This window comes from Nerophis ophidion, linkage group LG05 (genome assembly GCF_033978795.1).
Source record: "Nerophis ophidion isolate RoL-2023_Sa linkage group LG05, RoL_Noph_v1.0, whole genome shotgun sequence".
In the NCBI taxonomy this organism is placed as follows: Eukaryota; Metazoa; Chordata; class Actinopteri; order Syngnathiformes; family Syngnathidae; genus Nerophis; species Nerophis ophidion.
The window spans coordinates 64883363-64900996 of record NC_084615.1 but is presented as its reverse complement, the minus strand read 5'-3'; the positions used below and the strand labels follow the sequence as shown (position 1 = coordinate 64900996).

At 37.9% G+C, this 17634-nt stretch overlaps 1 protein-coding gene across 3 annotated transcripts in view; it reads left to right on the top strand.

Moving 5' to 3' along the window:
• The window catches only part of slc7a2 (solute carrier family 7 member 2), a 32217-nt gene that overhangs the window by 6450 nt on the left and 8133 nt on the right, over window positions 1-17634 (top strand). For 2 of the 3 annotated variants that reach the window (XM_061901794.1, XM_061901795.1), the window contains exons 6-8: window positions 3848-4070; window positions 7059-7198; window positions 14913-15015. In XM_061901794.1, coding sequence (XP_061757778.1) covers window positions 3848-4070; window positions 7059-7198; window positions 14913-15015 — 466 coding nt within the window. Of the gene's footprint in view, window positions 1-3847; window positions 4071-7058; window positions 7199-7423; window positions 7561-14912; window positions 15016-17634 lie in introns of all 3 variants that reach the window. The other variant, XM_061901796.1, reaches the window with a different exon arrangement.

Here is a 17634-nt window from a genome sequence, read left to right as displayed (position 1 = left end):
GAATTGACCTCACATGTCTGGACATGCCCGGTCTTTGTTTGTTGTTGTACTGGATAACAAGGTAAAATGAGAATCCTCTAAATTTTACATGATTGGGAGAGGAGCTCGCTGTCAGTGTGTTCAGTTTTGGCTCTAATTATTGTTTGATAATCTTATTTTTATAAGTGGGTCAAAACCGACCCTAACAACACCAAGGTCATAATTTCGACCAGAGCATGCATTTTATAATTTAGTGAAATATAAAAAATGTTTTGTTTTGTTGAAATAGAGGTTTCTGACAAAGTCAGTAAGTTCTTTTATGCATTTAAAAACTAAAACAAAGGTTAAAAATCACCAGATGTGAACTGCATTTGGTGGCGACAATAGTATATATGCTTATGGGAATACTGGTATCCTTTCTTACCAAATAGAATGAAAAAAACAACTAATTCCACATGTTTTTGGTCTAAATCCTTTTTTTTGTATGCAGTATATTTATATATATATATATATAATCACACATTACAGAGCATTATTTGTCTGTTATTTATTATTATTAATATGTTGTGGCGATCAAAAAATATACAAGCCATACAAATGTTCCAGCTAATTTTGGCACTGTCTTCACAATATCTAATGAGCCAACTTTTGGCAGAACAACTTTTTGACAGACTTTATCTTCAACTCCTGCCTCATCAATAAAACATCGCCACATGTGGAATGATGTCAGGTGGACCTAGCATTGAACATTCGGTGGAGTACTTCAAGCTAATTGAGACTGCTATCAGCTATTTACAGCTGTCTCAAAGTGGAGACAAACTCTTTTGATGCACTTGATCTTCGACAAAATTCATTTTGACATGCTCGATGTGGAGTGACATCGCAAACATGAAATGCTAACACAGAATGCTAACATCACAGCTAACGATCGTGGCTGCGAGTAATCTACAGTAGAACAAATTTAAGGTTACTACATTGGGTGAAGCGTGTGTAAAAGTGACTATATGGGTATTATTTTATGTTTAGGAGCATCTACAAAAGGAATCCACATGGCCCCATTTGTCGCGATTTACCTGACTCATGAAAGCTGACAAAATGAGGGGGTGCACTATCCACTTTAGCCACCAGACGGCAATAGAGCGTTGAATATCTTAAAATGTGTTTTGTGGCAATTCTAACTTTGAACCATACTTGCCAACCTTGAGACCTCCGAATTCGAGAGATGAGGGTGGGGGTGTGGGGAGTGGTGTTGAGGTGTGTGTGTGTGTGGGGGGGGGGTATATATATTTTCAAGTATTTATTATATATATATATATATATATATATATATATATATATATATATATATATATATATATATATACACTCCGTTTATGAATGATATATCCGTTACTTGTCGTCGCCATGTCTCTTCTTCGTTCTTCTACTTCTTCTCGGTCATGTTTTTGGACATTACTACTTGCCGTAGTTTTGAAGTGATGCATGATGGGAATCCGGATGTTGTGTGTCAGTGTATTAACATGCTGACCTGGAATAAACACACACTGAGAAATAGCTCCGTGTCTGCCTACTTTATGGGTTATAGACAAACCTATGTATAACAGAGACATACACAGTACAATTATCTTCTTTTCAGGTGAGAGAGGACGCTAAAGGTAGTGCCCTTAAAGGGGAACATTATCACCAAACCTATGCAAACGTCAATATATACCTTGATGTTGGAGAAAAAAGACCATCTATTTTTTTAACCGATTTCCAAACTCTAAATGGGTGAATTTTGGCAAATTAAACGCCTTTCTGTTTATCGGTCTTTTAGCGATGACGTCAGAACGTGACGTCACCGAGGTAACACACCCGCCATATTCATTTTCACATTACAAACACCGGGTCTGAGCTCTGTTATTTTCCGGTTTTCGACTATTTTTTGGAACCTTGGAGACATCATGCCTCGTCGGTGTGTTGTCGGAGGGTGTAACAACACTAACAGGGAGGGATTCAAGTTGCACCACTGGCAAGAAATCTGCCGCCAGACCCCCATTGAATGTACCAGTGTGTCTGCACATTTTACCGGCGATGCTAAGACAGACATGGCACAGAAATGTATGGATAACCTGCAGATGCATTTGCAACGATTAAGTCAACAAAATCACAAAGGTGAGTTTTGTTGATGTTGTTGACTTATGTGCTAATCAGAAATATTTAAAGGGGAACATTATCACAATTTCTGAATTGTTAAAACCAATAAAAATCAGTTCCCAGTGGCTTATTTTATTTTTCGAAGTTTTTCTCAAAATTTTACTTATCACGCAATATCCTAAAAAACGGCTTCAAAGTGCCTGATTTACACTTTTATCGCTATATCCACCCGTCTATTGTCCTGTGACGTCACTGCGCGAAGCCACCAGAAATAAACATGGCGGATAGCGCAGAAATGTATAACATAGTAGCTCGGATTCAGACTCGGATTTCAGCGGCGTAAGCGATTCAACAGATTACGCATGTATTGAAACGGATGGTTGGAGTGTGGAGGCAGGTACCGAAAATGAAATTAAAGAAGAAACAGAAGCTTTTGAACCATATCACGACAGACAGCGGCACGGGAGGAAGCGTGGACGAATTTGGCAATCGCCTTCTAACTAACGATTGGTATGTGTTTGTTTGGCATTAAATGTGGGTGGAGGGAAAGGCCGGATGCAGATATAGCTACAAATGAGGCATAATGATGCAATATGTACATACAGCGAGCCTAAACAGCATGTTAGCATCGATTAGCTTGCAGTCATGCCGTGACCAAATATGTCTGATTAGCACTCCACATAAGTCAATAACATCAACAAAACTCACCTTTGTGATTTCGTTGACTTTATTGTTGGAAATGCATCTGCTTTGAGTGTCGCAGGGTATCCGCACATTCTGGCCATCTCTGTCATCTCTGTCGTAGCATAGCTGTCGTCGGTAAAGTGTGCAGAACAAACGAGGGACTTTCGCATCTTTTGACCACTGTTGCAACTTGAATCCGTCTCTGTTCGTGTTGTTACACCCTCCGACAACACACCGACGAGGCATGATGTCCCCAAGGTACGGGAAAACAGTCAAAAAAACGGAAAATAACAGAGCTGATTTGACTTGGTGTGTGTAATGTGTTTGAGAAAATGGCGGGTCGCTTCACGATGTGACGTCACGGGTGAAAGGTCATTGCTCCGACAGGCGAACAATTGAAAGGCGTTTAAATCGCCAAATTCACCCTTGTAGTGTTCGGAAATCGGTTAAAAAAAACTGTTTTTTTTCTACAACATCAAGGTATATATTGACGCTTACATAGGTCTGGTGATAATGTTCCCCTTTAAGGCACGCCCCCAATGTTGTTGTCCGGGTGGAAATCGGGAGAAATTCCGGAAAAGACTGCCCCGGGAGATTTTCGGGAGGGGCACTGAAATTCAGGAATCTCCCGCAAAAATCGGGAGGGTTGGCAAGTATGCTTTGAACACCACGCCAGCTGCTATGTAGAGTGGCCCTTTCCATCATTTTCAGAAGACTGCAAATTACCAACCCCTCATCTTCCTCTCATGCAAAATCCACCCAGGGATGGGGCCATATGAATTTAAAAACTTATTTAGAAAGTTGCGAAGACTTTTTGCATGCTCCAGCTATGTAAATATTTATTTTTTTAATGTTAATCCTACTTTTATGCCGATCGTGTCCGGACGACTTTATAATTAATACAGAACATCATTAATTTAACCAGCAAGTTATTATGTATAATTGTACACAGTATTATTGCTGTTATCGGAATAAATATACAGTCAGTTGTTGGTACCACGCCATTATTTCCATATAAAAATACTGTAAAAATGTTTTGCTGCTACAGGTGAGGAGGTGAAGAACCCTCAAAGGGCCATTCCCATCGGCATAGTGGTGTCACTGACTGTGTGTTTCCTGGCCTACTTTGGTGTTTCGGCTGCGCTGACACTTATGATGCCCTACTACCTGCTGGATGAGAAGAGCCCACTGCCCATGGCTTTTGAATATGTGGGATGGAGCCCTGCCAAATATGTGGTGGCTGTTGGTTCACTTTGTGCCCTGTCCACCAGGTAACCAACTGATTGTTTTTACATTATGAATGTCTGATTATAAATGTGCATGCTGTAATACTTACTACTGGATTGATTTATGCTGCTAAATGGTGGGTGCAGGGCTGAATTGTTGTCATTGTTTATTTGCCTTGCTTTTTCCATGACAGTTAAAACTATACATAGCCGATCATGTTGTATGCAGGTCGGTCTCCAGGCTATGTAGATACAAAACCCAAAACCAGTGAAGTTGGCATGTTGTGTAAATCGTAAATGAAAACAGAATACAATGATTTGCAAATCCTTTTCAACTTATATTCAACTGAATAGACTGCAAAGACAATATATTTATTGTTCAAACTGAGAAACTTATTTTTTTTTGTATATAATCATTAACTTAGAATTTAATGGCAACAACACATTGCAAACAAGTTGGCACAGGAGCATTTTTACCACTGTGTTACATGGCCTTTCCTTTTAACAACACTCAGCAAACGTTTGGGAACTGAGGAAACCAATTTTTTAAGATTTTCAGGTGGAATTCTTTCCCTTTCTTACTTGATGTACAGCTTAAGTTGCTCAACAGTCCCTGGTCTTCATTGTCGTATTTTACGCTTCATCATGCGCCACACATTTTCAATGGGAGACAGGTCTGGACTACTATGTACCTATACTCTTTTACTCTTGTAACACGTGCAAAATGTGGCTTGGCATTGTCTTGCTGAAATAAGCAGGGGCGCCCATGATAATGTTGCTTGGATGGCAATATATTTTTCTCCAAAACATGTATGTACCTCTCAGCATTAATGGTGCCTTCACAGATGTGTAAGTTACACATGCCTTGGGCACTAATGCACCCCCATACCATCACAGATGCTGGCTTTTGAACTTTGAGCCATTAACAGTGCAGAGGATTGTTTTCCTCTTTGTTCTGCAGCACACGACGTCCACAGTTTCTAAAAATAATTTGAAATGTGGACTCGTCAGACCACAGAACAGTTTTCCACTGTGCATCAATCCATCTTAGATGAGCTCGGGCCCAGCGAAGCCAGATGTGTTTCTGGGTGTTGTTGATAAATGGCTTTCGCTTTGCATAGTAGTTTTAACTTGCACTTACAGATGTAGCGACAAACTGTAGTTACTGACAGTGGTTTTCTGAAGTGTTCCTGAGCCTATATCCTTTACACACTGATGTCGCTTTTTGATGCAGTACCGCCTGAGGGATCCAAGGTCTGTTATATCATCATTTACATGCAATGATCACTCCAGATTCTCTGAAATTTTTGATGAAATTACAGACCGTAGATGGTGAAATTCCTAAATTCCATGCAACAGCTCGTTGAGAAATGTTGTTCTTAAACTGTTCGACGATTTGCTAACCCATTTGTTCACAAAGTGGTGACCCTCGCCCCATCCTTGTTTGTGAATGACTGAGCATTTCATGGAAGCTGCTCTTATACCTAATCCTAGAACCCACCTGTTCCCAATTCAACTGTTCAACTGTGGGATGTTTCAAAAATAAGCGTTAGATGAGCATTCCTCAACTTTCTCAGTCTTTTTTGCACCTTTTGCCAGCTTTTTTAAAACATTTTGCGGACATGAAATTACAATTGAGATAATATTTGCAAAAAAACAGCAACGTTTCTCAGTTCGAACGTTAAGTATTTAGTTTTTGCAGTCTACTCAATTGAATATAGGTTGAAAAGGATATGCAAATCATTTTATTCTGTTTTTATTTACGATTCACACAACGTGCCAACTTCCCATAAAATGGTCACATGTTCAATCAAATCTAAGTCATTAAGAGTTGAGGACATGGGATGTTAGACAAACACACTACAACTATGTTTTGCAACAAGAGGGTTCACTCTTTTTACAGGACTAAGGACAATAAAACTAAATAAAACACCCTTGAGCTGAGTTGTAAGCTCAATCATAAATTGGCATTAAGTTTAAGACAAAACATCAGATAAGCAGTAAAAAGTTGTAAAAAACAACAAATTTGGTAACATAACAATATAAAAATAGTCTGGAGCCTATTGTGCCTCTCTTCCCTGAAGGGTTATGTTTATCTTTATTAGTTATTCAGATGAGTCTTGAGCTTGTGATGTGCATTCTTGAATATGTTCAAATTTGACTTGAATGGATTTTAATTTGGCTGCGATATGCTATTTGTGTGTGTGTGGTAACCAGGCCTTCGGCACTTCCATTGTGCAGCCGACTGATTTAGAGCTGGGGTGTTAAACTCATTTTAGATTGGCGGCCACATGGAGAAAAATCTACTTCTCAAGTGGGTAAGACTGGTAAAATCATGGCACGATAACTTAAAAATAAAAGCAACTTCAGATTGTTTCCTTTGTTTAGAAATAGAACAAGCACATTCTGAAAATGTCTAAATTATAATGTTGTTAATTTTTCTACACTTAAATGTTGCGGTTAATAGTGTTGTGTCTTTATTTGTCGTTATTTATACTTTCTGACTAAATTATGTGATAATGTTCATCAGTCAACTCATTGGAGTTAATTTTCAATCCATCAAGATAAAAAAAAATAATATTAAAATCAAATTACAGGATGTCATTTATGTAGTTTTCTCATTTTCCTCAAGTGGTGCACTAACATGTGGTTTGTATTTTTTTTCACATATGTAACCTAATCATCAAAGATACAAATAATTGCTATTGCGACATCTAGTGGACACATTTAAAACCGCAGTTTCATTCATCCAAAAATTTTGGCTAATTTTTATACTTAGCAAACTCATCCCTCAGTCCGGATACAACCTGTTCGTGGGCCATACGTTTGACACCACTGATTTAGACCCATTTGTGATTCACCAAAAATCACACCATAGATGTAATTAAAAAAAAAAAAAACTGACAATATTCCACCAGAAAAGAAAGGCACGTCCATCCTGCTTGTGTTTGCTGTGTGTTCCTGTGTTTGCTTTGGTGTTGTTGTTTTTTTGACTAACGTGTTGGTCTTGCATGTCTCTGCTGTCTCATGCAGTTTGCTGGGCTCCATTTTCCCTATGCCTCGTGTAATCTATGCTATGGCAGAGGATGGGGTGCTTTTCAAAGCCTTAGCCCGAATCAATCCTAAAACGAAGACCCCCCTCATTGCCACTATGACCTCTGGTGTAGTCGCAGGTGAGAGCCGGGGGGGCCGTGGAGCGTCTGATTCTGATCTCATCCACCAATCAACTGTGAAAGACACCCAACAATCATCACAATAACCCATTTGGAAAAAATGTGACCAAAAATTGAAAATTGACATCCCAGCATTTCTTCATGTTGCGCTTTCACAGTTGTGTCGGTGAAGTGTGTTCTCTCCTCAGTGAACTCCAGCTTAACCATAAACCCTCTTCTCCATAGCCTGTTGGGTGCCATGTTCCCTCTGCCACGCATTCTCTTTGCCATGGCACGAGATGGCATTCTGTTCAAATTTATGTCCAAAGTGAGTAAGCGCCAGTCACCTGTGGCTGCCACCATGGTGGCAGGTACTACTGCGGGTAAGCGGCCGAGACAAGGACTTACCTGTAAAACCAGCTGGTGGTGGCTTTCAATCGTCAACGTGGTGTTGGTGCTGTTGGCTGCATGTTGACGTTTGTGATTGTGGTACTCAAATGCATGTTCTTTTCGGAGCTGGTCACATGAAGATCAGTAATATTTAGGGATAACAGCTGACTAAGGCTGCAGCAGGCCAGTTTGCTGTGTAAAATTAGCCAGTCCCTCCAGGAATTTGCAATGTCAATTCAGGTAAATTCAACCTATTACTATTTATGCGTGGCATCGCAATTTTGTCCAAAACCTAAAACTTCAAACACATTTTTCCCAGTAAGCGAAATTTTTTACCAACCAAATTTGTCTCTAAGTGGAGCTGAAACATGCAGTCAACTTTCTAATCAAAACGTATGTTTGTTTTTTTTCATTTCTAGATGATATTCAACTGTTATGCTCCTTCAATGATTCAGAATTTTACTTTTTATGTAATTTCTTTGAGTGCATGCGTATCCTCTATTAAAAACTGCGTGTCCTCAAATTTCCTCCGGACAAATTGAAACAAAACGGAAACTCTGATAATTGCGCCCGATAAAAAGATCCCTGTGATTAGGAACTCCCTTGGTGCATCTTTTAAAAGCAGCCTCAGAAACCTTGGGGTTGTGTTGGATCAGTCCATGTCTTTGGAGGGTCACTGTCGCCAACTGACCAAAAACTGTTTTTATCATCTCAGAAATATTTCTTAAGTGAGAAATTTGTTGTCCAAATTGGATCTCGAAATGATCATTCACGCGTTCATTTCGTCTTGCATTGACTATTGCAATTCTCTCTTCACCCTTTTCAACAAGTCAACGCTAAAGAGATTACAGACTGGACAAAATGCGGCTGCCAGACTTTTGACCGGTGCACCCAAAACAGCCAATATCACCCCCATTTTATCCAGTCTTCATTGACTTCCAGTTAAATTCCGCATTGAGTTTTAAATTTTAGTCCTGACATTCCGTGCCCCTTAGTACATCACTGAGTTGCTATGCCCCTACTACTCAGGTCGCGGCCTCCGGTCTTCAGGCCAGGGTCTTCTAAAGATCCCGAAAACTCGTTTTAAAACCTGTGGAGACCTAGCATTGTAGGTTATAGCTCCCAGACTCTGGAACAATTTGCACCAGTCCCTTAGTGATCTTGACTGTGTTGAAACTTTTAAGAAACTTTTAAGAAACATTTGAAAACTTCTATTTTTAGTAAAGCTTTAAGTTAATGCACCTTTTAACTATCATTTGTATCCTTTTTATGATGTTGCCCCTGTTGTTTTAAGTTGAATTGTTGTTTAACTTCACCTATGTTTTGTACAGCGCTTTGTGATTTCATCCGTAAAAAGCGCTTTGTAAATAAAATATACTTACTTGCTTTCTTGTGTAAACAAAGCAGGAAAAAATTGATTTCATCATATAATATACAAAATTCAGTACAATACAATACATTTTAAAATCTACCCACTAATACCAATTTTCATTTCGTTTACAAACCCTGTTTCCATATGAGTTGGGAAATTGTGTTAGATGTAAATATAAACGGAATACAAAGATTTGCAAATAATTTTCAACCCATATTCAATAGATTGCACAACAAAAACAAGATATTTGATGTTCAAACCCATAAACTTTTTTTTTTTTTTTAATAATAATTAACTTAGAATTTCATGGCTGCAACATGTGCCAAAGTAGTTGGGAAAGGGCATGTTCACCACTGTGTTACATCACCTTTTCTTTTAACAACACTCAAAAAACGTTTAGGAACTGAGGAAACTAATTGTTGAAGCTTTGAGAGTGGAATTCTTTCTCATTCTTGTTTTATGTAGAGCTTTATTCGTTCAACAGTCCGGGGTCACCGCTGTCGTATTTTACGCTTCATAATGCGCCACACATTTTCGATGGGAGACAGGTCTGGACTGCAGGCGGGCCAGGAAAGTACCCACACTCTTTTACTACAAAACCACGCTGTTGTAACACATGGCTTGGCATTGTTTTGCTAAAATAAGCAGGGGGTCCAAAACCTGTATGTACCATTCAGCATTAATGGTGGCTTCACAGATGTGTAAGTTACCCATGACTTGGGCACTAATACACCCCCATACCATCAAAGATGCTGGCTTTTGAACTTTGCGCACATAACAATCCGGATGGTTATTTTCTTCTTTGTTCCGGAGGACACCGCGTCCACAGTTTCCAAATATAATTTGAAATGTGGACTCGTCAGACCACAGAACACTTTTCCACTTTGCATCAGTCCATCTTAGGAGAGCTCGGGCCCAGCGAAGCCAGCGGCGTTCCTTGGTGTTGTTGATAAATGTGTTTTACTTTGCATAGCAGAGTTTTAACTTGCACTTACAGATGTAGCAACCAACTGTAGTTACTGACAGTGGTTTTACGAAGTGTTCCTGAGCCCATGCAGTGATATCCTTTACACACTGATGTCGGTTTTTGATGCAGTACCGCCTGAGAGGTCAAAGGTCCATCATATCATCGCTTACGTGCAGTGATTTCTCCAGATTCTCTGAACTTTTTGATGATTTTACAGACCGTAAATGGTAAAATCCCTAAATTCCTTGCAATTGCTCGTTGAGAAATGTTGTTCTAAAACTGTTCGACAATTTGCTTACAAATTGGTGACCCCAACCCCATCCTTGTTTGTGAATTACTTAGCATTTCATGGAAGCTGCTTTTATACCAAATCATGGCACCCACCTGTTCCCAATTAGCCTGCACACCTGTGGGATGTTCCAAATAAGTGTTTGATTAGCATTCCTCAAATTTATCAGTATTTTTTAATACCTTTCCCAACTTCTTTGTCACGTGGTGCTGGCAACAAATTCTAAAGTTAATCATTTTTTGCAAAAAAAAAAAAATGTTTATCAGTTTGAACATCAAATATGTTGTCTTTGTAGCATATTCAACTGAATATGGATTGAAAATTATTTGCAAATCCTAGTATTCTGTTTATATTTACATCGAACACAATTTCCCAACTCATATGGAAATGGGGTTTGTATGAATAAAAAAGGAATCTTTAAATATCATATCACATATGATATACATATATATCACAAACAAAAGCCTGCAAAATTCTGGAGGGACTGATTTTTACTAGTATCATGACTTTTTTTTTTTTATAAAGGGATAAAAGGGATGCGTATTGCTAACATATTATCCGATTCTGGTACCAAATTGGTAATTTTGAAGTGGTGCTTTAACATAGTTTGAGCCGTACTTAAAAAAAAAAGAAACCCCAGACTTCTTTTGAAGAAATCCAGTACCTTTTTACATTTAGGGAATTTATGTGATGTGCAAAGTGAACAAAATAGCATTTTAAATATCTTATTATGAATAATAACTAAGTGATAAATCTAACAATATGGAATAAAATTCCCAGCAAATTGTCATAATTATCACAGCAAGATCTGAAGCAATACAGAACACAGAGAATGTGCAAAAAATACATTTGACATATATAGACACATACATTTATGTGTGATACGAGTTGTCCAGGGTGTACACCGCCTTCCGCCCGAATGCAGCTGATATACAGTTGGCTCCAGCATCCTCCGCGACCCCGAAAGGGACAAGCGGAAGGAAATGGATGGATGGACACACTTGTTGCCATATTAAAGTAGAGATTTTTGCTAGTTAAGTCTACATGCAAGAGTCGTGTAATAATTGAGCAAAATTCAATTACTTACAGCAGGGGTGCCCACACTTTTTCTGCAGGCGAGCTACTTTTCAATTGACCAACTCGAGGGGATCTACCTCATTTATATATATCATTTATATTTATTTATTTATGAAAGAGACATTTTTGTAAACAAGTTAAATGTGTTTAATGATCATACAAGCATGTGTAACACATGTAGATGTCTTTCTTTCACAAAGACAAGAATATAAGTTGGTGTATTACCTGATTCTGATGACTTGCATTGATTGGAATCAGACAGTAATGATGATAACGCCCACATTTTCAAATGGAGGAGAAAAAAAGTTGTCCTTTCTGTACAATACCACATGAAAGTGGTTGGTTTTTGGCATCTAATTCATCCAGCTTCCATACACTTTACAAGAAAAACATTGGCGGCAAATTCCGTAGCTTGCTTGATTGACATTCACGGCACCCGAGGGTCTTGTGAGATGACGCTGGCTGCTGCCAGTTCATTATTATGAAAAAATGACAGAGAGGAAGGCGAGAAACACTTTTTATTTCAACAGACTCTCGCGCCGTACCTTCCGTCAAAACTCTAAAGGCCGACTGCACATTTCCTATCTTCACAATAAAAGCCCTGCTTCATGCTGCCTGCGCTAACAAAATACAGAGTCTCGGAAAACTGGCGTGCACAAGCGATCCCTCGGAAAGCTGGCGTGCACATCACTCGACTGGTAGCTCGCGATCGACGTAAGGGGCACCCCTGACTTACAGGATGTTTCTTGCACTATATCACTATCGAGCGCTTGTTGCAGGTTGCCAAGTCCGCATCTTTTGAGCTTGGTTAGCTTCTCACCATCGTCGTACATTAAACATGACACCGTCTTTACAGTTGACTCGGCGGTGACTATACAGTACCTTGCCTCCTTTCAGTGCCACTGAATTCATACGAACTGTGAACAATGGTAACTATTCATGGAGCACCCCAAAAATGTCTGCTCATGTACAGTATGTGCCTGTTACCAGCGTACTATTAAATACACTTACTGGTAGATAGTAGGGAATGGGTTCATATGGCTCCATTCCTGAGTGGAGCTTACGTGAGAGGAAAGGTGAGGGATGGGGGGGGGGGAGAATAATTGTGCAATACAGTCTGCTGAAAATGATTGAAAGCGCAACTCTACATAACAACTGACCATGTGGTAAAAGTTGAAAATCGCCACAAAACACTTTTTTATTATATTTAGCACTCTACTGCCATCTTGCAGTTAAAGGGGATAGTGAACACGCCCTCATTCGTCACGTTTCCTGCATCAGGTAAACTGGGCCATATGAATCCTCTTCCTACTGCACGAGTACAATCTGTGTTATCTATGATGCGTATTAGGGCTGCGAATATTTGGGTGTCCCACGATTTGATTCAATATCGATTCTTGGGGCCACGATTCGATGATATATCGATTTTTTCGATTCGATTCGATACTCGATTCAAAAACGATATTTTTCCGATTCGAAACGATTCTGTATTCATTCAATACATAGGATTTCAGCAGGATCTACCCCAGTCTGCTGACATGCAAGCAAAGTAGTAGATTTTAGAAAAAAAAACAGCTTTTATAATTGTAAAGGACAATGTTTTATCAACTGATTGCAATAATGTAAATTTGTTTTAACTATTAAACGAACCAAAAGTATGACTTTTTTTTATCTTTGTGAAAACATTGGACACAGTGTGTTGTCAAGCTTATGAGATGTGATGCAGGTATAAGCCACTGTTCTTTTTTATTTTTATTTTTATAAATGTGTAATGATAATGTCAATGAGGGATTTTCAATCACTGCTATGCTGAAATTATAACTAATATTTGATACTGTTGTTGATAATATTCATTTTTGTTTCACTACTTTTGGTTTGTTCTGTGTCGTGTTTGTGTCTCCTCTCAATTGTTCTGTTTATTGCAGTTCTGAGTGTTGCTGGGTCAGGTTTGGTTTTGGAATTGGATTGCATTGTTATGGTATTGCTGTGTAGTGGTTTGTTGGATTGATAAAAAAAGAAAATAATAATAAAAAAAAAAAAAATAGATTTTTTAAAAATGAGAATCGATTCTGAATCGCACAACGTATTCGATTCGATTCGTATTCGAATCGATTTTTTCCCACACCCCTAATGCTTATGTATCTTGTTGGCATCTTTGTCATCTGCTGCTCTTTGAACTTATGACATGCAGAGAAATGACTTCAATTTGTGCGGTACGCACACGATACTAAGTACGACAGCTACTTTTACTTGTCCCTCTCTGTAAGACGCAGTACGATGTACAAAGAGTAGTAGACCTGCACGAAGCAGCTGAGTTTTTTTCCACACTGCGGTCAGCTGTCGATACACAATAGAGCAGGACCGCCAGTGTGTCACATCACACAAGACTCAGTATGGAGATGAAGTCTGCTGTTTGGTCAGCTGAAGGAAATACAGTACACAGGTGCATTTCAATCACTTAGAATGGCATGCAAATCTTTTTTGATTCCAGGAGTTCGATTGAGACTAAGAAACCAATTCTAGTAAGGGCTGAGGAGGTTTTAAAGAGCAAATTTGTGCAAACCAATGTTCCTCTCTGCATTTTAAAGGATACAAGACGTTCACTTTTTTAAATTGGAATACTGGAATAAATATACTTTTCAAAGTTACTGAGTTGCACCTGTGTGTCAATGCATGACAACTTGTTTCAATGTTTTGATATAACCCAGGGATTTTCAAAGCATGAGGTGCTTACGCCAAAAGCAAAATTATTTCATTTTTAGTTTTTACATAAACATGTCAAAACATACTCTAGAACAGTGGTTCTCAACCTTTTTTCAGCGATGTACCCCCCAGTGAACATTTTTTTTTAATTCAAGTACCCCCTAATCATAGGAAAGCATTTTTGATTGAAAAAAAAGGGATAAAGAAGTAAAATACAGCACTATGTCATCAGTTTCTGATTTATTAACTTGTAGAACAGTGCAAAATATTGCTCATTTGTAGTGGTCTTTCTTGAACTATTTGGGAAAAAAAAGATATAAATAATGACTAAAAACTAGTTGAAAAATAAACATGTGATTCAATTATAAATAAAGATTTCTACACATAGAAGTAATCATCAACTTAAAGTGCCCTTTTTGGGGATTGTAATAGAGATCCATCTCGATTCACGAACTTAATTCTAAACATTTCTTCACAAAAAAAAAGAAATCTTTAACATCAATATTTATGGAACATGTTCACAAAAAATCTAGCTGTCAACACTGAATATTGCATTGTTGCATTTATTGTCACAGTTTATGAACTTACATTCATATTTTGTTGAAGTATTATTCAATAAATATATTTAAAAAGGATTTTTGAATTTTTGCCATTTTTAAAACATTTAAAAAAAAATCTCACGTACCCCTTGGCATACCTTCAAGTACCCCCAGGGGTACGTGTACCCCCATTTGAGAACCACTGCTCTAGAAAATGACTTTTTCAGAGAGAATGGTACGACTCGACTGTATCAAATCCTCTCGAGTTCCTCACTTTGAAAACCCCTGCTATATGATCCGTTATCTGCTTTGGGAAAATCATTCTGCAGAAGTCCAGTTGTTGAAATAAAATGTGTTTACGTTCAATATGTTAATCGTGTTTTCTTTGCCTGCCGTAGCCATCATGGCGTTCCTGTTTGACCTCAAAGCGCTGGTCGACATGATGTCAATCGGAACTCTTCTGGCCTACTCTCTGGTTGCTGTCTGTGTACTAATTCTCAGGTGGGTAAACAACAAGAAACATTTTATTCCAATAACGCCGAGCCACAGGTATAATTACAAGGTGTGATGTAAGAACTGTGAATGGGACTATTATAGGATAGTGTTTATTCTATAGCCTTTGCTGCTGAAAAGTAACCTCCTTTGGGTCAAGATGAACACAGTAGTCATTTCAGTATGAAGACGTTGTTTTGGAGTGAAAACACGTAAAGTGGCTGTAGGGGGAAAAAAATGCTTACTACTACTATTGACTCGCCTGTCATGCAGCCATCACAGGTTTAGTTACCACACTTTGATGGTGTGAATGGTTGTCTGTTTCCATATGGGACTTTTTTAAATGACTGACTGACAACCAGGAACCAGGCTTATGAAAATCCCTCCATATTATCTACTACTTGCCAGTGTTACCATATCTGAGTTATTGTGCAGAAATATGGGGAAATAAGTACAGTTATTCACAAAAATAAGCTTAATAGTTATAATAATACCTAATGAGTGATTACCAATGCATGAATGGCAGTTACCACAGTTGGCATACTTTAAACACCAGTCACAATTTCTCCATCATGAGTAGTCCATAACTAATGAAGAATTTATCAAAATGAGGGTAATACGTTTTTTTGTGGTCATGTTGTGTATTTTTGTTTACATCTGTTGTGCCATCGATTGCGTGTTAAAGTGTCTTCTGATCGCAAAACGCAACAGCAAAATTATACATTTACGAAACAAAAGCATGTTTTATTTTAAGTTTATCAGCTGGGGTATGTTTAAATTTACAATACAGGCCAAAAGTCTGAACACACCTTATCATTCAATGTGTTTTCTTTATTTTCATGACTATTTACATTGTAAACTGTTACTGAAGGCATTAACAAAAAAAGGTGAAATAATTGAAAACATGTTTTATATCCTAGTTTCTTCAAAATAGCCACCCTTTGCTCTGATTACTGCTTTGCACACTTTTGGCCCTCTCTTGATGAGCTAACTCCTTCTAGACAGTTATGGTAAATAGTAAATGGGTTGTACTTGTATAGCGCTTTTCTACCTTCAAGGTAGGTACTCAGAGCGCTTTGACACTACTTCCGCATTCAGCCATTCACACACACATTCACACACTGATGGAGGGAGCTGCCATGCAAGGCGCTAACCAGCACCCATCAGGAGCAAGGGTGAAGTGTCTTGCTCAGGACGCAATGGACGTGACGAGGTTGGTACTAGGTGGGGATTGAACCAGGGACCCCCAGGTTGCGCACGGCCACTCTCCCAACTGCGCCAAGCTGTTCCTGTTGGAAAACCATTTCAGGTGACTACCTCTTGAAGTTATATGAGAGAATGCCAAGAGTGTGCAAAGCAGTAATCAGAGCAAAGGGTTGCTATCTTGAAGAAAATTCAAGCAACAGAGCTGCCAGTTTGTTTTTTTTAACGTAAAATGTTGTTGTTTTAATGTTTTTTTTTTTGTTTTTTTTTTATGTTTTAGTGACTTACTGTATATGGAAAAAAAAACAGTACCAAAGTTGATTTTATGGTAAAAAACTCAAGTCGGCAGGATTTTAACCGTAAAATCTATTATCAATTATACAATTTAATTGACAATTTGTTTTGAGATCATAAGTCAAGCAGATATTTAAATACAGTATTTATCTTTATTTTAACAAAACATATTTTTGGAGTACATGATAATATACTATTTTGATAACATTGAATTTTAAAAGATATGCAATTGTTTGCGGTACATGATTTTTTATGTCAAAAGGGAAAAAACAAATATATTTTTTAGTAAGAAAAGATTATGCATTTTATTAACACTTATTATTTCCAGGCTGTCACGGGCCACATAAATTAACGTGGCTGGCCAGATACGGCCTTGAGTTTGGCACCTGTGCTCTAGGGCAGTGGTTCTTAACCTTTTTTCAGTTATGTACCCCATGTGAACATTTTTTTATTTCAAGTACCCCCTAATCGGAGCAAAACATTTTTGGTTGAAAAAAAGAAATGAAGAAGTAAAATTCAGTACTATGTCATCAGTTTTTTGTATACATAACAGTGCAAAATATTGCTCATTTTTAGTGGTCTTTTTTAAACTATTTGGAAAAAAAGATATAAAAATGACTAAAAACTTGTTGAAAAATAAACAAGTTATTCAATTATAAATAAAGATTTCTACACATAGAAGTAATCATCAACTTAAAGTGCCCTCTTTGGGGATTGTAATAGAGATCCATCTGGATTCATGAACTTAATTCTAAACCTTTCTTCACAAAGAAAGAAATCTTTAACATCAATATTTATGGAACATGTCCACAAAAAAATCTTGCTGTCAACACTGAATATTGCATTGTTGCATTTTTTTTCACAGTTTATGAACTTACATTCATATTTTGTTGAAGTGTTAGTCAATAAATATATTTATAAAGGATTTTTGAATTGTTGCTAATTTTAGAATATTTAAAAAAATCTCAAGTACCCCTTGGCATACCTTCAAGCACCCCCAGGAGTACACGTACCCCCATTTGAGAACCACCGTGGCCCGATTGGTACCAGGCCGCAGAAGAATTTTTTATAAAAAAAAAAAAAAATTTTTTTTTTTTTTTAAATTAAATCAACATAAAAAAACACAATATA